The sequence below is a fragment of the Fringilla coelebs genome (assembly GCF_963513975.1).
Source record: "Fringilla coelebs genome assembly, chromosome: 7".
Lineage (NCBI taxonomy): Eukaryota > Metazoa > Chordata > Aves > Passeriformes > Fringillidae > Fringilla > Fringilla coelebs.
In genome coordinates, this window is record NC_140035.1 from 2,190,865 (window position 1) to 2,212,714 (window position 21,850).

A 21,850-nucleotide genomic window follows, 5' to 3' on the forward strand; every position below is an offset into this window, starting at 1 on the left:
CCGGGGGAGCTCGGGAGGCCGCGGGGAGGAAGGGGGGGGGGAAACGGGGGGGGGGGGGGGGGGAGACGACGACTTCCCACAGCGCCGCGCGCGCCGCTCCCGGAAACGGATCCGGGACAGGGAGGAAGGAAGTGGATGAGGGGGAAGAAGGGAGGGGGGAAAGGGACGGGGAGGAAGTGACGGGAGCGGAGCGGCGGGGAGGGGAGGGAGCGGAGGGGAGGGGAGGGCAGCGGGGAGCGCGCGGTGACGTGAGGGGGCGGCGCGCGCGGGGGCCGGTGGGAGCGCGCGCGCGCGGCCGGTCCCGCCCTCAGGTGAGGGAGGAGCGGGCGGGAAAGCGCCGTGAGGGCAGCGCGGGCAGGTGAGGGGGGCGGGCGGAGGGAGAGCCAGCGTCTGTGTCTGCCTCAGCTTGCCGCCTCCGCCTCCGCTCGGCGGGACGTGCCGAGCAGCGGAGGATGCGCCCTCCCGCCCGCCCTTCGTCTGCTCGGGCTCTGGCGTCTCTGAGGGAGCCGCGGATACAGCCTGTGAGGAGGGTAACGGGGGATCGGTTTCTGAGGGGATGAATGGCTGCCGGGGGGGGTCTCGGGTGCTGGGGAGGGTCTTGGCTGCCGTGCGGGGTGAGGTGAGGGCTGAGGGGAACGTGCGAGCGGCGGTGGCCGCCCTCAGGTGACGGAGAAGAGGCGGGAAACGTCGTGAGGGAGGTGGGGGGGTCGGACAGGTGACCCCAGGACCCTCCAAGCCCCCTAGGCCCCCCCCTCCATCTCCTCATGGGTCCTCTCAAGGTCCTCCCAAAACCCGCCCTCAGCGTCCCCACAGCCCCTCATGGACCCTCCGAGGCTCTTTGGGGCCTTTCCCTCATCAGGGTCGTCACAGACTCTCCCAGCCCCGAAAAATCAACCACCTCAGACCCTCCACCTTCCCCATTCCCACAGCCCTTCCCCAAATCCCTCACCAGATAGACGCTCCCCCCCGACTCCCCATTCCTTTTCTGAGCATTCCCAGACTTTCCTGACCCCCATAAATTCCTCACCCCAAATCCCTCAGGACCACCCCCAAACCCTTCCCAGGATCACTCCGAAGTCCCCCTCAAGACCAGTGATTTCCCCCCAAACCCCCCTTAGAGCCTCCCTCAGGCCCTCTTGAATCCCCCTCAGAACCCACTCAAATTTCTCAATCCCATCATGATCCTCCCCCCAAGGATCCCCAATCCCTAAAGGTTTCCCCCTAAACCCCCTCTGGATCTACCCAAATTTCTTTAGGGACCCCCAATCCCCTTAGGGCTCCTTCAAGTGCCCTTCAGAGCCAGCTTGTCCAGAGAGATGATGTGGTTGTTGTTGTAAGCTGCACATTATAAACAAGGATGGCCAGTTATTCCTGTAAAAACTTAATTGTTGTGTCTTAATGTGTTCCCATGTGCTTGTAGCTTGTTCCAGCTGCAGAAACATAAGGACATTATTTTAAACTCTCTAAAGCATCCTAAAGCCAGTGCAGTTTAGGAGAAGTGTGTAAACATTAATGTTATCAGGAATAAATTTTAAATTATTTTAGCGTTTTGGCTCTTTTTCACTAGGGAGATGGACTGCTGCATCTTTATTTGTTAACAACAGATGTTCTTTACAGTCCTTAAAAATTACCAACATCCAAGTACAGTTTCTGACTGGGATTGTTTGGAAAGCAATGCTATTTTATAAAATCTTTATTTTCTCCAAAGATGAAACCTTCTGCAATGAGCAAGCGAAAGTTGAAGGAGAGCAGTGCAGAAAGTGCTGAGTGCATTTCCCAGGTCAGTTACATCTTTATTCATTATTTTTGTCAGTTTCATCTTTATTCATTATTTTCTTTTCAAGTCATGGAACTTTTCCACCCTCTTCTTTCATGTCATTGTATTTTTTTTTCCTAGACCAGTTAGAAAGACTTGTACAGATACTGGATACAATTGTTAGGGCACTAAATGATTTTTCTATCTGTATTTCTTTCCGCTTCCCACCTGTTGCTTGCTTCAAGTGTTACAGTAATAATGTAGTAAAAAACTTAAAGGATGGTCTTATGCTTTTGCAACTGTTTGTGGCAACAGAATTGCGTAAATCTATTTTTACCCATTAAGATTTTTTTATCTTTCAGTTTGTAGGGTGAATCAGAACCCAGGTGACTTTTTTTAGCAGCAGGACAGCAGCTGCCAAATAAGTTTTTAGTTTGATTGGTTTTTTTAAACCTTTATTCTCCTGTTTTTTCAAAGTTGCCCATTAGAAATGGTAACACATCTTGCAAGGAATTATCCCTGGATCAGTGATCTCTTATGTATTTTAATCTCTTCTAATTGCCTTTTCTCCTTTATATAATATTTATGCAATATTCTGCCTCCTGCAGCCTTATTCTTACTTTCAAGACCCTTCTATCCTTGATAATAGTAAAAATTAATGTATTATAGAATATTTGCAACACCACCAAAGTGCCTAATGTACTGTTATTTTATTGCTGGAGTTACATTATTGGTAAATTCTGCTGTTTGCAGCCCCAAACATTTTTCCTGTGCTGTGTTAAATCCCTAGGTGCAAAAAATCTTACGAGAAAGATTCTGTCACCACTGTGCTGCTGGAAAGCTGTTTGGGATGGAGCAGCAGTACAGGTGAGTGATCAGCTGTAGGATTGAGTGATTTCTAATTTAGCTGCAGTACTGAAATAGTCTGCTGAAGTCAGAATTTTCTGCCTCTCTGTTTTCCTAAATGATGCAGGTTTAAATAACTTCCAGCCCAGTGCTTCTAACAATTATTTGCCTCAGATTTTGACAGCTTTTATCCAACTGTTCCCTGCTGGTTTGTCAGGCTCTGAGTTTTGAATTTCTTGTCCTTGTTTTGCATCTCTCATTCATGAAGCACTTTTCTTTTTGATGCTTTCAGTGCATGTCCTAAGGCTTTGTGTAATGGCCTGGCAAAGCAAGAAGTTAAATTCTCTTCCTGTGATACTCCATTTTTACTTCAGATTTTGTCCTGTTTGTTGGTGAACTGTATTAGAAGTAATATTAAAATTTCTGTGCCAACATTGTATTTGTTGAAGCAGAAACACATATTTAAACCTACTTCTGGAACCATCTGGAGGGGGAATTTAGGGTTAGGAGGAAGAGATTTAGTGGGACAATAACACTGATCATTTTAGAGATGCAGGTCAAATTCTGCAGATAACAAGCATGTATTTAAAGAACTTGTTTTAAACAATTAATTTTTTCCAAGGCTGACTTAAAGTAAGTGGAATCACCTGCTGTGAGCACAAGTTTTCATTACAAGAGGGACAAAACCATTTATTAAAACAGTGTACTGTACCTGCAGAGCTCACATAGGCATTTTATTGCTGTTGTGAGGAAATGTATTTCTGTTATGTCAGTTTTACAAAACAAGCCTCCCCCGTTTATACTGGAATTCTGAAAAGCAATTTCCAGGCTGTGTCCTACTCAGTGTGCCACTGGTAGTGAATTATCCTGCAGGGAAAACACAGTGAGCTCCCCAGCTCTGATTTTCCCTTCCCAGGATGTGTGATTGCTGCCTCTCAAACAAGGACCAAACCCACAGTGTTGGCTGACTCCCCCACCCCTTCAGAAGCAATAGCAGGATGTCAGTATCCCATATCCCAAAAGCACATTATTGACGTGTAAGCATTTGGGAATTGCATTCTTGGGGTGTAAGCATTTCCCAGGCATTTGGGAATTGCAGGTGTCATTTGCTGCTGTAAGCACTTTGAATGTGGTTTGAGCTGATGAGTCTGTCTGCAGGTAATTGGTGAGGAACAGTGGTAGCACAGAAAGCAATCAATTTCTTAAAGAAAGAAATAATTATTGAGGTCTGTTCTTTCACGGCAGAGGATTGCAGAACTTTATGAATTAGTGATACTCTCAACTTCAGCATGTTTTAATATTTTAAAGTATTTTAAGAGCTCTGATCACTGAGCCCTTTGTACTTTATTGTATTACATTTTGCATGCCCTGAGTGTTGGCTCTCAGAGCAAGATGAAGTGGATCGAGTTTTATTCTTTGAATTTTCCCTGGCTTTGGGGGATGTTGTCAGCTTTGAGGATTTCAGCCTGTTTCTGTTTTCTACACAGGCATTTGCTGGAGCTGCTGAAAAGAACCACGGTGCACGGGGAGAGCAATTCCGCCCTCATTATCGGCCCCCGGGGATCCGGGAAAACGGCGGTAGGAGCAGCTCCTGGAGCTTTGTGTGGGTCCAGCAGAGCCTCTCTGAAGTCCTGGGAGCCTTTGCAGCTCTGCCTGGTTTTACAGAGAGAATTGCTAATGGTTTGCATAGAAATTCAAAACATTCCAGGGCTTTCTGTGGAAATTCTGTTCAGGAACAGCATGGAGAAATCTGTTCCTAACATTTGTCTTTGCAATTAAAGCCATGTTCTGATTACTCTTTTAATTAACCTGGCCCTCACTGTAAAAATGATGAAAAGGCATCCAAAGCTCTAAAAGGAGTAGTCTGAGGGGTGGGTTTCTCCACAGCTGTGTGTATACAGGGAATGGTCAGGAATATTGTTGCCTGCCATGGAGCAGAATATTTTTTTGGTGGTTATGGTTTATAAGTGTAGATTTTGTATTTTAAGGGAATTCTCCTTAGCTGAGGCACATGAAGGGTTGACCTCTAACTTAAGTGTTAAACACTTCAACATTATTCAAACACTCAAGTCTCTAATGTTTACATTAAAAGATGTGATGAAAATTTTGGTCCTTTCAGACAGAATCTAAGTTAGCAAAATCACTTATGCAGAATGAATGACTTCCTCTTTTTATATCAAGTGAAAGATGCTGGAGTAAAGAAAATCATGTGTGTGTATATTTATATATTTATACTTGCACATAGGTGGGAGCTACAAATCCTCCTCTGAAGAAGCCAAAGCAAATAGTAGCTTTTTAATTTTTAAATTTAACATTTCCACTACTTTCAGATATTTTAATACAAGTTTTTTCTAGTAACAAGTTCTTGATGGACACCAAATTTGGGAGTTTTATAAGCAGCAGTTGGTGCAATTGTGCAGTTTTAAGTTTGTCTACCAGAAGAAAAGAATAAAGCAGAGTTTCTTTTAATATTTAAAGCAGAGAGTTTCTTTCTACAGCATCCAAAGAAGCCATGAAGCTGAATATGGCACCAGCTCAAGAGTCAAATTCTCTCACATCTCAAATTCATAAAGCTTTTTGATTAAGGCAAAACCCCCAGATATTAGCCAAAAAAATAAGTGACTGAAATACCAGAGTTATTTTCCTTTCCCTTCCAGTTCAGCAGAATGAGCAAATGTAATTGCCACAGTCATGGCTGGTGAAGGCAAAGTTGTCATTTTAGTGTTTTAGCCTGGAAATTACTCAAACATGTTCTCTAATGAAACCTTACACACTGTTTCCTATCCTATAATATCTGCAATTACATGTTCCTCGCTGTTAAAAACAATCTTCTCACAGAAATTCTGTATTTTTTCTTTCCTAGTTATTAAATAATGTCTTAAAAGACCTCAGGGAAATGGAACAAGTGAGAGACAACCTCTTGGAAGTCCATCTGAATGGCAAGTAAAACATGATTGATCCAGGGTTCTGTTATATTCAGTTCTGTGTTTTGTATGTACTGAGTGAAATTTTTGCTTTCAGTGATTTAGTCCAGCCTAAATTGTGGATGTGTTTGTCTGTGAGCTCCAAAGTGCCTCTCTTTGTATTTCTATATATAAAGGGAACTTCTGTGATCTTAGTGACGGAATCAAGTCACCAGTCAGGTGCAGAAAACTCCTGTCCAGTCTGATTTTTAAAAAGGCAGAAAGCTCTGTAAGGCTGGAAAGGGAGAGAAGCTGCTGTTAAGTTCTAGTGGGAGTGAAGGACAGCTGCCAGCTCTTCATGAAGAATCCTTTTCTTTCAGGGCTTCTGCAGACAAATGATAAAGTGGCCCTGAAGGAGATCACCAGGCAGCTGCAGCTGGAAAATGTGGTTGGGGACAAAGTTTTTGTGAGTGACTTCACTCACCCTCCAGAACCTTTCCTGGGACACTGGGGCTGTGTGGGATGGAGCTTGCAGGGACCTGCATGGGCTGTGACTGCCAGCAGCTCCACACTGGAGCTGGGGTTCCCTTTGCTGATTGAGCAGTACTGATGCATCCTTATTATTTTGTAAAAAACCACCAACTTGTGACTTACAGGAGGGAAAAAGGGAAGTCTGTCTTAACAAGCCCCAGAAAAACAAACTTAAGTATTCCAAAGTTATTCCAAAATATTAAGTATTTATAGTATTCCTTAAGTATTTATTATTAATAGTATTCCTTAAGTATTCCAAAGTATTCCAAACTTAAGTATTCCAAAGAAACTTTGTTCAGAGGGGTGGGGAATTTGGAAATGTCGTTTTTAACATTTCAAAACAAAAAATTCAACCAGAAAGCAGAATCTTTAATATATTATCAACCCTTTTTTGGTCTATTCCAAAAGGAAGCCTATCCAGGCTTCCTAGAGCTTTCATTTTTCCATGGAATTTTCAATTAAAATATTGGCTGCTATTTCCCTTTTCCCACAGATAAACTAATTTACATTAGTATTGAGGACAGTCCTAAAAAGAGTGACCAAATTGCTTGAAAATAAATTTCCCTCATTTTCTGTAACTTGCATCCAGAGGTTAAATTGGCTTTTCTGCCCCCTTTGACAGGGCTTGTGGTCTTCAGTTCATTTTTTCTCATCTCACACTGGAGTGCTGCAGGGTGGGAGAATTTGTGTAACTGGACCAGGGTGGGCACAGCCATTCAGTGTTGTTTTCAGAAGGGTTTGATGCTTCCATCTGTTGAATAAAGTTGCCAGTTAAACCCTGCAACCTGCTCCCTCTCAGTGGAACACGTTAGGTGGCACTTTTTCCCTGTGTGTGACTGGAAAATGAGGATGCAACAGCTATTTCAGGAAGGATGGAGCTGCCTGTGAAATGTAGCTGATTGCAGGCATTCTCCTGATCACTAATTTTTGCCTGTCTGGGGCAGTTTGGGGATTTCAGACTGGGAAAAAGTGGATGGATGTATAGTTATCATTGTTCTTATCCTGAGGAGTTTATGATTATACATCATGAAGTACCATTGGACCTTTTTGAAAGCAGAGTTTTGGAAGGGAATGGCCTCCATTGCATGTCTGAATTTGCTGTAATTGGACAATGCTGAGAATGACACTGCAAATCTATTCTGAAATTTCTTTATTCTCTGTCTAGGGCAGTTTTGCTGAGAACCTTGCCTTCCTCCTTGAAGCTCTGAGGAAAGGTAAACACTAAAAATCCCTGTTCTGAAACTCTGGGTCACTTGACTGGAAAGTAGAGTTTTTTCTTCCTCTTTAGAGGTGGAATGTGTCATGGTTACAAAATAATGTAAAGAATAGTTAATACTGATTACTATAGTGAATATAGTGTATACACCTGATGCTGTTATATATACCTGCTGTAACTTCCCAGGCTTGCATGTGATGTTAGCTGTGAAGGACAGATTCTTTTATCCAGATTGATGCTATTAAAAATGTTGTTTTTAAAATAAAATTGGCCAAGTCTGTCTTCCTTGCAGCCAAAAATGCTGTTTGGCAGGACACTCCAAAACCTTCCCAGTTTTTCCATGTATTTTCCTTTTTGCTGTTGGACCTGTAGGAAAGGAGGGCTTAGTGAAAAGCTGAAAGAAAATCTCTGCATTTTAAAACCCCATTATTAAAGAAAGCTGTAGGAATAAAAGTCTAGTGCTGGAGTTGCCCTGCTAACTCTCCAAATTTCTCTCAGGAGACCGAACCAGCAGCTGCCCAATTTTGTTTGTCCTGGATGAATTTGATTTGTTTGTCCACCACAAGAATCAGACCCTGCTCTACAACCTCTTTGACATCTCCCAGTCTGCACAGACCCCAGTGACAGTTATTGGGCTCACCTGCCGGCAGGTAAGAAATAGCATTTCCTTATTCCAGGTTTTTAGCTGTTTTAAAGTGACTTTTTTCTTGTTTAGAATGACTTCTCCTTCCCTGGAACCTTAACTTCCTAAGAGACTTTGCTCAATTATCCATTTTTCTAACTTTTGTATTGGGAAGAGGGATGTAAAAAAAAATAATTTGTGCTGAGAGCAAACTGAAGATGCCCAAAGCCTTCAGGCCCACTGCTAAAGGAGCAAACCAACATTTCTAAGGACACACATTCAGTGTTAGACTGTGGTTCACTCTTTGGAGGGGCTCCTGAATTTCTTGGTTGGCAGTTGGCAAGGACAGAGTTGTACTAACTGTGTTTAAATCTCTTTTGTTTTTGTTTTTTTTTTAGGAAACCACTTCAGTAGGGTGGTTTCTTTAAAAAAAAGAAAATTAATTCTGTATCCTTTTTTCTAGCAAAAGTTCACTTTTCAATTTGCTGTGATTTTACAATGGCATTATGTTGAATTGTGGGCAGGTTGTGTGAAATAATTCCTGTGGAAATTGGATAAAACTGCTCCTGTTTTCACAAGGAACTGTTGGTGCTGGAGATAGTTGGGTTGTGACAAGAAGAATAATTAACATCTCTTATCAAAGCCTGATTCTGGGTTTGACTGGGATCAGGTGATACCCAGCTGGGCAAATTTCTGGAAGTTAATAGAAAAGTTAATTGTTGATTTAATAAATTACAATCTTTCCTTTTGCATCATCACTGTCCTGAGTCTGCTGTGCCCCTCACCATTATTGAGAACCTTTTATCCCCTGTTTGGAGTGTAATTAAGGAAGTGTCTCCAGAGTGACAGCTGCTGTTTCTGAGGGGTTTTTTGGCTTTTAAGTATTTTTTGGGATTTTTAAGCTGTATTCTCTCAGGCTGACAGAAAGCACGTGGCCTGTCAGCTGCCAGCCCCAGTGTGAGTACATAACTTGTCCCGAGCCCTGATAGGCTGCAAGGTTTGATTCAGCCTTAAGAAGCTGAAATATTTCCATAATCTATGGAGACATTTTGCTGGGTTTCCTAGCAACAAATGATCCTGTGTGATGTGGAGCATCACGTGGGCTGGGGTGGTTGGTGGCATTGCAAGGCACATCAATTAAAATCATCAGCAAAGGGCTTGTTAGAACATTTAACTTAGGTTACAACATTTTAAGCCTGAGAATTCAATAATTCTTTTTTCAGCATGCTTTACTTCAGTGATTTGTCTGTGCTGTAGCAAAGAAAACACCAAATTCATCTGTTTTTTTAATTAGTGTTTTTCTTTTTTTTTTCTTTCCATCAAGGATATCCTGGAGCTCTTGGAGAAGAGAGTGAAGTCAAGGTTCTCCCACAGACAGATATATTTGATGAATTCCTTTGATTTTAAACAATACATAAAGATATTTAAGAAACAGCTTTCTCTTCCTGCTGAATTTCCCGATGAGTCTTTTGCACAAAAATGGAACAATAATGTTCAGGTACTTGAAGCATTTTATACTTGATTCCAAATTCTAAAGTGAGAGCAGTGTAAATCTGGTTTACTTTACACACATATCCTTTACCAGTAAAAGTGTAAAGCTTTTACCTAAGATTGGCATTTCCTTTCACTGGCTGACTGTGACATGGAATAAATGAAATTATTATTGAGAATATTTGCTTATTGAAGTCTGGAGGTAAAATTGTCACAGGAAAGACCAGAAAGTTGAGGTTGGACATGAAAATTGTATTGTCAGGTGTAAGCTGAGCTCTTTAAAAAATATATTTACCTGTTACTTTTCCAGGTGAGTATGAAATGATGAAAAGTGAGTATGAGATGGTTAAAACATCACTGTATTGTTTCTTGCAGCATCTCTCAGAGGATAAAACCGTGCAGGACGTGCTGCAGAACCTCTTCCACCACACCAAAGACCTGCGCTCGCTGCATTTGCTGCTGGTGTGTATCTGGGTATCTGTGAAACGCCTCCTTGCAGTAATTCATGACAGCTCTCGTGCTTTTCAGACCATTTAGCTGAGCTTTGCCTGAAACAGCATTTCATTAAACTTCAGCCAGTGCTGGCTCCTTGCAGGCTTTGTCAGCCTGTGCTGTGTCAGGGAGTGGGGTAAGTCCAGTTCTGTAGCAGTTACCCTGTGAGGATGGACTGTTCCGTTCAGATGGGGCTGAGCTTTTGCTATTTAACTTTCTCCAAGCCTTTCCATTTATAAAACAAAACTGTAGGTGAGACCCTTTGAAACTATTTTTTTCCTTCTGAGATAGTTTTTGGTTCCTGGTGAATCCTGACATCTGCTCATATTGAAACTTGTTTTTTCTACTTAAACTTCCATCACCACAGAGGAGCTACAGCTCTCTTGGAGGGTCTTTTTTAAATTTAAGCTGCCTCCCTAATTCTGCTTTGGCACACAGCTCATGTAAATGCACTGACACTTTTACAGAGGATAAATAACACTTATTTAACCATGCTAAACTATCCTTGTGCTTGTGTCAGTGTGCAAAGCCCCCTCACTGTACCATCCCCTGGGCTGCTGTGCCTGCCCAGATGTGTGACCTCCTGCTCTGGGCTGGGCTGGCTCCAGTGCTCCCAGCTCCTCCTGCAGTGCTCGGAGCCACCCTGAGAACCAGAGCAGAGCCCTCTTGGTGGTGCTCTGGGCACTGGAGTTGGTTATAAGATTGCAGATTGCACCCAAATCTGTCCCTGTGGCTGCTCTGGAGGCCAGGAAAGGAGCTGATGGCAACCAAGAGCCTCCCTGAGAGCAGGTGAGAGCTGAGGCTCAGCTTTCCCCTTGTCTGCAGCATATGCTGAGTTCTTCCTCTGCAAAGAGACCTTCTGTTCTGAAGTCAACTTCCCAAGAAAAGCACATAATACAGATTCTGGAGGGATGAGTGAGGGGTTCCTGGACAGACTGTGGAGAAGAAAAGGTTCTGGGGAGACCTTGGAGCCCTTCCAGTGCCTAAAGGGGCTCCAGGAGAGCTGGAGAGGGACTGGGGGCAAGGGCTGGAGGGACAGGAGCCAGAGAATGGCTCCCAGTGCCAGAGGGCAGGGATGGATGGGAGATTGGGAATTCCTGGCTGGCAGGGTGGGCAGTGTCCCAGGCCAGGCTGGACAGGGCTTGGATCACTCTGGGACAGTGGGAGGTGTCCCTGGGTACAAAAGCAGGTGCAGAACAGCTGTAAGTCATTCCTGCAGCAGCCTCTGAGGGGCTGATCCATTGAGATGGATATAAACAGGTTCAGGAGGATTTATCTCCTGGGATCAGGAGGCTGGAAAACCTTGCTGGCAAGATGAAATGGAAGTGGCAGCTATCTGCAGGGTTTTCAGTGTGAAGCTGTGTGTGTGTGTGTGTGGGGTTTATCCATTCCTGTTCCGGGGTCACTCCGGGGAGTTGTGTCCATCCCCAGCAGGAGTGCAGTGACTCTGTGTGTGTTGCAGATGCTGGCCAGCAGCGCAGTGACCGTGCACCACCCCCTGCTCACGGCTGCAGACCTGCAGGAGGCCAGCAGGCAGCACAGCACCGACTCCAAGGCCAACATTGTCCATGGTAAAGCCTGGCTGCTCCCCTGAACTGGGCTGGAAGCAGGGGAAGTGTCCAGTCCCTCCCTGGAATTCTCCTGGTGGAGGAGATGCTGTGTAGGGAGTGTTCCCCGTGGGTGTGAGCTGCACAGGCATTGCCCATGGAGTCTGCTCAGACTCACACCTGCCTGTGGGTCCAGCAATGCCAACTTGGATACTTCCAGCCCATTCCTGGACATTGCTGCTTCAAATACACAGCAAACAAATGTTCTCTTATCAATCCTCTCCAGTCTGAAGCTGGGCCAAGGGAAGTTTAGGTTGGATATTAGGAAAAAGTTTTTTACAGAGTGGGAGATAAAGTTGTGGAATGGCTGCCTGGGGAGGGGTGGAGTGCCCATCCCTGGCTGTGTTTAACAAAGCCTGGATGTGGCCCTGGGTGCAGGGTTTAGCTGAGCTGTTGGGGCTGGGTTGGACTCCATGATCTTTGAGGTCTCTCCCAACCTGGTGATTCTATGAATTCTGTAAGACTTTGAATTCTGGAATTTCTTTACATAATGAAGATACAGAACAGCATTGGGTGAGGCCTGGAGTATATAAAAATGGAGGAATAAACAGAGTGGGTGAACTGCCTGTGTTTGTGATGTGCTCAGGGGAAATACTTGGGATTCTCGTCTTTCCCTGCAGGTTTGTCTGTGCTGGAAATCTGCCTCATCATAGCCATGAAACACCTGAATGAGGTCTATGATGGAGAACCATTCAACTTCCAGATGGTTTACAATGGTGAGAGCAGTGCCTGAGCTTCACAAACCCTGCCCCACTCACTTCTTTCTAATTGCCCCTTTTCTTCTCCTGCTGCTGCAGAATTCCAGAAGTTCATCCAGAGGAAGGCACATTCTATGTACAACTTTGAGAAGCCAGTTGTCATGAAGGTGAGCCTGAAACACTTTTTTTTTTTTTTTTCTGAGTTGTAGTTCCAGAGCACAGACTGGGGTGGTCAGACACAGCCCTCAAAGGGAGTGGGGTGTTTTGGGGCAGGAATGATGTCCCCTTCCAGTCCCCCTTTTCCTCCCCAAGGCCTTTGAGCACCTGCTGCAGCTGGAGCTGGTGCAGCCGCTGGAGCGGCCGTCGGCGCGGGCGCAGCGCGAGTACCTGCTGATGAAGCTGCTGCTGGACAGCAGCCAGATCATGGACGCCCTGCAGGTGTACCCCAACTGCCCCACGGACGTCAAGCAGTGGGCAGCCTCCTCCCTCAGCTGGCTCTGAGCTCCACCAGCCCTGCTGGGATGCTGGGAGCTCCAGCACAGGGAATGTTTACCCACAGGAAGGTGCTCACATCCATGAATTTTTGGAAGCAGCTTTCTTTGCTGATCCATTTGGGATTTTCTAGGGAGAATGGTGCTGCTGTTCCAGCCTCACTCACTCCCAGGTGCTTTAGCTCAGCTCGGTGCCAACTCCTGCTCTCACACTCGGTTCCCACTTGGAGAAATCCAAGCTCTGGGGTTTCTCCCTGTGGCTGAGGGCTCTGGATCCTGGCTCAGGCCATGCTGCCCTCCTGGCTCCCTTCTACAGCCCCATCAGGTCACAGCTCACACTGCACTTTTCCATCTCAAGTCTGACTTGACAAGGAAAATTTATCCAATTAAATCTTTAACCACAACTGAATTTACTTCATTAAATGTTTAATCCAACAAGCTTCAGCCCGAAGGGCTGTTTTGTGCCAGGTACAAGGTTACATCTTTCCATACCAAATTTTTCAGAGCAAAACTCAAAAGAGTTTCGCTCAAGAGCTGCTGTAGGACCAGCCCCTTGTGTTTATTTTCAAATAAAGTTTTCAAAGAAGCATTTGCAAGTCAGAGTAGTCACATTTTTTATTTTCCCGCTGGGGAAGAGGGCAGAGTATACATTTGTATTTGTACAATATTTAACAATCACTTTATTGAGGGCGAGGGGGGGTTGGTTGGTTTTTGGCACTTGCAGAAAAGCAGCAAGTGCCTTTTAACAGTAGTACAACAACCTGTGCCCAAAACACTGACAAATACAAAGAGGAAAGTTAAAGTAATCGCTCACCAAACTCGAGAGGTAACGAAGAGGAGATGGACTGAAAAAAACAAACTGGAGGGAGAAAGCAAAGCAGTCCTGCTGGTTGAGTATCTGAGGTAACAGATGTTCCATCAAGGATGCTACTGGAGTCCTTTTGCCCAGGGATGTGTATTGCAGCTTCCTGTGTTTTGTACCAAGTGTTCCTGATCAACAGAAATGTCCTTAAAAGGATTAAAAAAGCTGGAAAAGAGGAGAGGGGGTGATGACTGATTGTGGATGCTGATGGGAGCAGGACAAGTCTCAGCACTGGGTACAGGGGAGGTTTGAGAACTGCACCGCTGCGGTTCCTGGGTCATTCCATGCTCGGGGGGAGTTTGGGAATACCCCAGGAAGGGCAGCGCTGGTTCAGCCCCCTCCAGCAGCTCTGGGGACCTGGGACAGGAACTTGTCACCCTCAGCAGTCACAGCTGGTGAGGCCAGGCAGGAAGAGACCAAGGGCAGTGCCTGAGCCATGCCAGAACCCTCCCTAGCGCTCCTGGATCCTGCCCTTGCTGCTCCCAGCTCGCTCACTGAATGCTCTGAAGTGAAACAGGAATTCATTCCCAAGCCCTGGGGGCACAGCTGGAGCACAGCAGCTCAGGGAGATCACTGAGCCACTGAAAGCTTAGGAGAGGAGCAGCCTTTCCTCAGGGACGCTACATGATGCTGGTAATCCCAATCCCAGGAAGCTGGGAGTGGAACAGAGCAGGACAGCCCAAAGGGAGGAGCCAGCCCCGAGCCTGCTGCAGCTCCTTGGGAGGGTCACACACAAGGAGGTACTTGGATACAGCTTCAACTTTTGCACTGGATTTCCAAGAGCACAGAATGAACGCAGCCCGCGGCTCCGGTTCTGCCAGGGAAGGGTCAAAAGCCCCGAGGTGTCCGTGGCTGGGATTTGTTCAGAACTCCAGTCCTGCCCTGCTCCGTGTGAAGTTTAATTAAAAGTGGAGCACAAATGGAAGCCGAAGGGGAAGCAGCCAAGAGGACCCCACAAATGGATTCCTTCCCTTTCCCAAGGGCCCCTTGGAGCAGGATCCTCGGGCACAGCCCTGGCTGGAACATCAGCCCTTCCTCCCTCCCTGCCTAGAGCTGCCTCTGCTTCATCCATCACGCCCCACTGCTCCCAGGGATGCAGTTCCCAGATCCAGGTTCCAGGCAGCCTTCAGGAGCTGCCACCTGCTGCTTTCCAGACACTGGGTGCGGACACACGGACACAAGGACACACAGCACACCACGGGCCGCTGCCGGCTCTGCTCCAGGGAGTCACAGCGTTTATTTTCCTTGGAATTTGGTGTGAAGGATCCAATCAATGCAGTGGGATGGCATCTGGGAGAAGCACTTTGGCACCCAGCTACCAGTCACTGTAATTCCAGCACAAGGCTTGACATCCTGAACTCCAGTGCTGGAGCTGTGGATTTCCATGTTTTTCCTCATTTTCTGTCAGTCTGTGCTCTGGCCATCGAAATTCCTTTCGTTACCTCGGAATGGTCATTGCATATTGTGAGCAGAACTAGGTTATCCCTGAAATTTGTAACATTTAGGATCTGCAATCTGTGGCTAGAACTTTGTGAGTGACTCCAGGCTCAACCTGTGGCTCACGGGCAGTGAGCTGCACTCCCCTCCCATGGCACCGAGCTTTGAGTGGAGGGAAGCTGCAAATCTCCAAGCAGAGGGTGAGGAATTGGGGGAACTGAGCTTCCTGAGGTGATCCTGAAACAGTGACACAGCCCCCACTGCCTGGCGGGACAGGGAACACGCGGCGACCTCGGCACAAACATAAATAGCAAAAAGACTTTTTCAAAAAAAACCAACATGAATTCAGAGCTTTCCAGTGTCACAGCTCAGAGAAAATTAAAAAAAAAAAAAGAAAAAAAAATATTCATGCTTAAGGTTTCAAATATTCCTCAGACACAGCAAACCTAAATAGTATTCAGTTAAATAAATGGATGAGATACTCTGGGAAATGGAGGGAAAAGCTTTCAACTAAAAGAGGAAGGAAATTTTTCTTTCAATAAACAGCACTTTTTCTTTTTTATACACAACAAGCGAGTACAAGAAAAGGCTAAAAACACGGCTCTAGGAATGGCCACTTCCTGGGGGCATGAAGCTTTCCCCTTCTTAAATAACACAGGGAATTGGGAATACATCATTTACAAAACACGGAGCGGTTTATTATTCCAATTAGTGTTGTCAATCATAATTTAGCGAGGTGGAACTGAGGTATACCTGGTTGAGGGAGGTTAAGTAATACTTGGAAGCCTCTTTGCTCTATCCCATTGATTACTCTTGTTTCTGTACACGGAACAGCAGCACACGGAACATTCACAAGCTGTGTCGTAGTCGCATTACAATAGTCATTTTATAAACAACAATGAATGCAATAAAAACAAGTTACCCTTTTTTTTTGTTGTTTTTAAATCTGAAATGAAATGTTTTTGATTTAAAAAAAATAACAGTAGTTCATTTAAAGGAATTAGTCTCTTCTGACAGGGATTTAGAAATCGGATGTCAGTGTTTAAAATGCTCATTAGCCCGTTCAGGTCCGGATTCTTCATTGTAAGTTCCTTATCAGCACGTGAGGGGTTCTCAGTCACGTCCTTCAGGTGTAAGCAGGGAATGCAGAAAGTCTCATGGATCCACGATGGGGAGGAGGAGGAGGGGGAAAACAAAGGATAAACACCTCTTGGTGATGTTCCAGAGAGACTTACCATCCGTTCTTGCCACCCGGAACAGCAGTGACGCCAGCAGTCCGTGCGCTGTAGCAGCTCCAGTGAAGAGTCCTGTGGTCACTTCCATGACCAGTGCAACTATCATAGACTGGATTCTTTGGGAGGAAAGTCAACGTTTGTCACCATTGTGACCACAGTCACGATGTCCTCTGTTGTTATAATGTTAGTGAGTTTTTGCATCTGGATGATCCTCTCCTCCACGCAGCCCGCCGACAGCCGCGCCTCGGCGTCGTGATCCCAGCACTCCTCGATGGTCTCGCACAGCATCGCCATTCCCTGGGGACACCAGCCAGGGAGACAGCACACATCACAAAGGGCACTGCAGGGGACACCTGGCAAATGGGATCCTTGTGTCCCACAGGATCTGGGGCTGGGGTTGGTGTGAACCTGGAGTGTCCCCTGGGGCCTCAGCTCTGCTTTGCTCTGCCCTACTGAACAAAAACTCAACAACAGCAGGGGGAAAATCCTTCCCTGCACTGCTGGAGCCTCCCAGTGTTTTAAAAAGGTGAATCCATCAGACACCAAATGGGACCTCACTGCAAAGAAACTCCAGGATCTCTTCTTCCACCAAAAAGCTGAAAAAATCCCTCACTTTCTAATACTAAAGAAAGAGCAGTCTAAGATGAGGAACATTTACAGCCCGTTTAACTCCTACTGGAATTATGAAATGCCCCCCAAACCCCAGTGTGATGGACACAACATGGCATGGACAGAACTGGGATTCAGAGTCAGCTGGGTCACACTTACAGAATGTTTCTGCCAACACTCCCTTAGGACAGGCCTCTTCTTTTTGTGCACCACAACTTCCTGCATGTCCTCCAGGGAGGGGTGCTGGCCGATCTCCTCCTCGAAAGGCAGCATGTACTCATCCACGGGGCCTGCGGAGGGAAACACCAGTTAAATGGGGAAGGGAGAGGGAGAGGGAAGGTTGCCGTGTTGGCAATGACCTGGAAGGATTCCCAGCCCGTGCAGTGCCCCCCTCCCAGCAGCCCAGGGGCTGCAGCTGGCCGGGCAGGGCCATGGAGGCGGCTCCTCACCGTCGGCGGCCGTGCAGCGCGAGGCCAGCTCCCAGAGCACCAGGCCCATGGCGTACATGTCTATCCTCAGGAAGGCGTCCCTCTGGAAGTTGATGGCACCTTCGAGCACCTCGGGAGCCATGTACCGCCGGGTGCCCACCTGCGAGGGCACAGAACAGCCACGGTTGTACCCAAAGGCAGCAGCACCACCCCGCCTGCTGCCACATGAAACCCATGCTCTGTCCCAGGTTAAACACAGCCGTGCTTGTTCCTGCCTCAGGACTAAATCTTGGAAGTTTCATCACCCAGTTTTTGAATAGTAAGTAAATAATTAATAAAATATTACAAAAGTTCTTGTGTTGCTCTGATTTTTAAAGTTTTTCTAAGCCTTCTGATGTTTACATTCTTGTAACAAACTTTCTCACACGCTTTATGTAAATAACTTATTGTTTTGCATTCTTTTATGGAGGAGGAGAAATGTGATGGACTGTTGGTTTGTCCAGTGTCATTGGAGAGGTGGCACTGTCACCCTCCAATCCAATGTCACTTTTGGAAATCTATAAATGTTGGAGTCAGAAATTTAATACTCTCTTTTTGCCTTGGAAGAGCTGTGTGTCCACATCACATTATTTCGTGTTCTACAGTGACATTCTTGTCCAAATTGTCCAGTCAGAATAAAAGAGGGGATAGGCCGTGCAAAGAGCCTGAGGGGAAATTCCCATTCACATCCAGGTAACAGCAGGATCCTTCCTGGGAATAACTCAGGATTTACCTGTCCATGGGTGTCTCCTGCAGACTTTCCAGCCTCAAACTTTAAAGCTAGACCGAAATCAGCAATACAAGCCGTGAGGTTGTTTTTCAGCAGCACGTTCTTGCTTTTGATGTCCCTTTCAAGTTCAAGAGAAAAACCACAAATTAGAGATCTAGAACACAAAATACAGATAAAACTCCAAGGAAAAAGGAACAGCATAAAACAAGGAACATTATGGTATGAAAGGGAAGAAAATTATAAAGAAATAGGTACATTAAACAACAAAATAATAATCATAAAACCTTGGAGTGCCTTTACAGACCTTAATCTTTATGGGAATAAATGAGACAGTAATTGGAACTGTAATTTTGTGCTTGTTTTTAAAATAAATAAAGAGGTATGATGGATATAGGGATGCAGGGATATAGGGATGTAGGGATATATGGAGATATGGATATGGATGATGCATGTGGGATACAGAGATGGAATGAGAATGTTGTAATCCAAGTGTGGAGCAACTGCAACTTCGTTTAAATAACACGGGGAAGATGTGCCTTGGAGGGGAGATCCAGGAATTCCTGCAGGACCAGGAGGTGGGGATGGGCTGCCTGCAGGACTGCCACGTGTCCCTGCACTCCCAGGGCAGTACCTGTGGGAGATGGCTGGCTTGTGGCCGTCCTTCAGCCCCGGGATGTCCTCGTGCAGGTAGGCCAGGCCCCGGGCCATGGTCTGGGCGATGTGGCACAGCTCATTCCACGACACCACGTTGGCCTTCAGGAAATCTGTCAGGGACCCCTGCAGAAAAACAGTCACACACCCAGCTCAGCCTCACTCCTCCAGGGAAAACCTGCAATTCCTGTCTGTAGAATCTTTGGCTGTCCTTCCCTATGGACCAAGAGCAGTTCCAGAGTGAAATACTCTGAATAAACAGGGACGAAATCATTCAACACCACAGTTTGAGAGTGAAACATACTGAACAAATCTGAAGAGATTTTCAGAGTGAACAACACACTCTGAACAAATATAAAGAAATTAAAATTATTCAACATAAAACTGAATGTATTCTTAATTAATTGCATTTGTGTTTCTTCTTTTTGCTGTCACAATAGAATCGATGTGTATCACTTCATTTTTATTCTTATCACCCAACAAGTGAACCAAAAATAACCCCACAAAAATCTCTGCAAGATGGAAGGTTCTGTATTTTAGGCAGATTTAGATTGGGGATGTTAAAATAAGACATATTCTAAAAAGGCAGAATCAACTTTTGTTTGTCTCTTAAAACAACTCTGTCAGTAAAACCCGATGACAACTTTCTCAGCTGTCTGAAAACCAACTGCAACGAATTCACATCCAGTGAAAAGCGAGCAGCAAAGCGACACCTGCTTCCAATTTCCTTCCTTTCCTGCCCCAGCCCCAGGTGTGTGTGACCCTTCTGTGGGGCTGCTGTCCCTGCCCTGCCAGGCCAGCCCCACCTTCTCGTGGAAGGCGGTGATGAGCCACAGGTCCACGTCGATGCTGGAGCCGCGCTTCTCGGCGCCGATGAACTGCAGGATGTTGTCGTGCTTCATCCCGGGCAGGCTGTAGATCTCGTACTCGTTCTGCCACGACTGCTTGTCCTGCGAGCACAGAGCACAGGCCCAGTTATCCCCCAAAACATGGGACAGCAGGGGCTGGCCCTGGGGGCAGTTTGCTACCTCTCGGGGCTTTAGCTGCTCACAGTGACCCCAGGTTTGTCACAAAGTCTCTTTTCCCAGCCTGGCACTGAAGAACGAGTCAGAGCTCTTCAGTTCTCCCTCAAGGTTGTTGATTGTTCCTTATCTATAAAATTCTTTCTCCTGTCCAGCTGAGGTCTGCTCAGCAGGACAGCCAGAGGCACTCTGCCTGCCCCTGGGGCAGTGTTATCTTTTTATACTAAAAACTACATGTACAATGTTTACAATTACTTCCCAATACCTGTCACCTAGGTTAGACTCTACTAGGTGAGCTTCTACTCTAAACCAATCCAGAAGTCACAAGTGCCACCATCACAGCAGAAGATGGAGGCCAGGAAGGAGAAAGGCAGGACATGCCCAGATTCCTCCATCTTGCCTCCTGAACCCTCATTCTAAAAACCCCCAAAAATCTATTTTTCACCCTGTGACAAATTAATTATCACTCTACTTATATTTTTGTGGCTTGCAGATCCTCATCTGAGGTTGGTAACTTGTTCCATGGGTCATAACCAAAGTCACAGGGGTCCTGGGCTCTGTGGCAGGGTCTCTGAGCCCCCTGGCAGGGGTCCTGGCAGTCTAGGATAGCTAGAGGAATGTCCTGAATTCTGACAGCTACCAGAGTTTGGGAATGCTCTGTCAGAAAATACATGGAGTTTCCTGTGAAACAACGAGAGCCTGCAGCATTTATTGTGCAAGGCAGGGCCTGGATCACTGTGAGGGAACAGATCCCTGCACCTCGAGCAGCAGGGGGTGCTTTAATCAATGGCAAACCCATCCCAGTATCAGCATCCAGCACCACTCTGAGCTCTCCAAATTCTTCAATCCATTTAATGCAAGCCACGGCTTTGTGAGGGCACTTGCTGGGCAATGAGTGTTATGGCACTTAATTGAGGCATGGTTAATTGGAACAATCACTCCAGGGTTTGCATTTCAGGACATTCTTTTTAAGTACAATTTAATTTGATTATTAACTGGTCAAGAGGTGGGTTAGAGCTGCTTAAAACTACAGATGCTGAATAATTTTATGATTAGAAACCCACATTTCACAGGGTTTATGCTTCAGTAATGTGTTTACTGCGGTAAAACACTTATTTTAAATCACTAAACTCTTCCTGCATTTTTTACACCTCAAGTCCACTTCCACTTGGATTTACAGAATTACTGGGCCAAGAAAAGCTGCATTAATGTGAGGAAAAACCAGGGCCCCAAGAGTTCTGCTCACCTGGATGGGGAATATTTTGACTGCAACGTATTCATTGAGCAGCTGAGCTTTCCACACACACCCAAATCTCCCCCTGGCCTTGATCTCCAGGAGCTGCAGAGGCTTCAGACCCATCAAGGGAGATGGTGGGGGAGGCCCAGGATCCTGCAATCAGGAGAGACCATTAATTAATGCTGCTTTAATTAATGATATTCGTTCACATCATCCCTGAGGGCACTACAGAGAGAGGATTGTAAATGGGGAGAGCCTGGGATCACCCAGCAAACCCCACTGCAAGCCCCAAACATTCAGGGACAAAGCCCAGCCCTGCTGCACGGGGTGGGAAATGGGATTGTGAGACCTGCCCAGCAGGGATGGGACACAGGGATGGGACACACCTGGACAGCAGGTGGGACAGCACAGCAGGAACCAGGGAATCACCTGAGCAGCAGGGAAGGACAGCAGAAATTAGGGAATTATGGAATCAGGTGGGAAAGCAAGGCAGAAATTAGGGAGTAATGTGACCAGGTGGGAAAGTATAGCAGAAATTAAGGATGAGTCTAATCAGGTGAGAAGAAAGCTCAGCAAAAATTAAGGAATATTGTAACCATGTAGGAAAGCACAGCAGAAATTATGGAATAGGTGATAAAGCAAGGCAGAAATTAATGAATAATGGAATCAAGAGGGGAAGCACAGCAGAAATTAGGGAATAAGGTGACCAGGTGAGAAAGCAAGGCAGAAATTAAGGATTAGTCTAATCAGGTGGGAAAAAAGCTCAGCAAAAATTAAGGAATATTATAACCAGGTGGGAAAGCACAGCAGAAATTAAGGAACAAAGATAATCAAGCTTTACTTGTTATATTTTTAAGAGCTGGAATTGCAATGAGCCCCTTGGATGCATTGAAGGTTTCTGTGTTTATTTTAAGTGTGGGACCTTTGAACCCTGCAGATGCACTCCT

The 21,850-nt window shown here is 45.9% G+C and overlaps 2 protein-coding genes across 3 annotated transcripts in view; one reads left to right on the top strand and one right to left on the bottom strand.

Annotated features, from left to right (window-relative positions):
• Nucleotides 1–334: 334 nt before the first annotated feature.
• On the top strand, nucleotides 335–12,668 carry ORC4 (origin recognition complex subunit 4). Of its 2 annotated transcripts, none has more exons than XM_084209721.1 (14): nucleotides 335–530; nucleotides 1,709–1,780; nucleotides 2,547–2,623; nucleotides 4,090–4,180; nucleotides 5,466–5,541; nucleotides 5,886–5,971; nucleotides 7,202–7,250; nucleotides 7,751–7,902; nucleotides 9,199–9,372; nucleotides 9,741–9,827; nucleotides 11,320–11,428; nucleotides 12,085–12,180; nucleotides 12,262–12,329; nucleotides 12,475–12,668. In XM_084209721.1, exons 1-14 carry the CDS (start codon nucleotides 453–455, stop codon nucleotides 12,661–12,663), a joined length of 1,404 nt encoding a protein of 467 aa, XP_084065847.1. In that variant the 5' UTR covers nucleotides 335–452; the 3' UTR covers nucleotides 12,664–12,668. The 2 variants fall into 2 exon arrangements, with proteins under 2 accessions (XP_084065847.1, XP_084065848.1); XM_084209722.1 differs by having other exon boundaries at nucleotides 335–521.
• Nucleotides 12,669–12,688: 20 nt separating this feature from the next.
• ACVR2A (activin A receptor type 2A) overlaps nucleotides 12,689–21,850 on the bottom strand; it is a 52,578-nt gene continuing 43,416 nt past the window's right edge. Inside the window, exons 5-11 of the mRNA XM_084209720.1 lie at nucleotides 20,913–21,056; nucleotides 19,451–19,594; nucleotides 18,625–18,770; nucleotides 17,997–18,111; nucleotides 17,246–17,384; nucleotides 16,956–17,086; nucleotides 12,689–16,484 (exon numbers count right to left, since the gene is read on the bottom strand). Coding sequence (XP_084065846.1) covers nucleotides 16,290–16,484; nucleotides 16,956–17,086; nucleotides 17,246–17,384; nucleotides 17,997–18,111; nucleotides 18,625–18,770; nucleotides 19,451–19,594; nucleotides 20,913–21,056 — 1,014 coding nt within the window. The 3' untranslated portion in view covers nucleotides 12,689–16,289. The remainder of the gene's footprint in view (nucleotides 16,485–16,955; nucleotides 17,087–17,245; nucleotides 17,385–17,996; nucleotides 18,112–18,624; nucleotides 18,771–19,450; nucleotides 19,595–20,912; nucleotides 21,057–21,850) is intronic.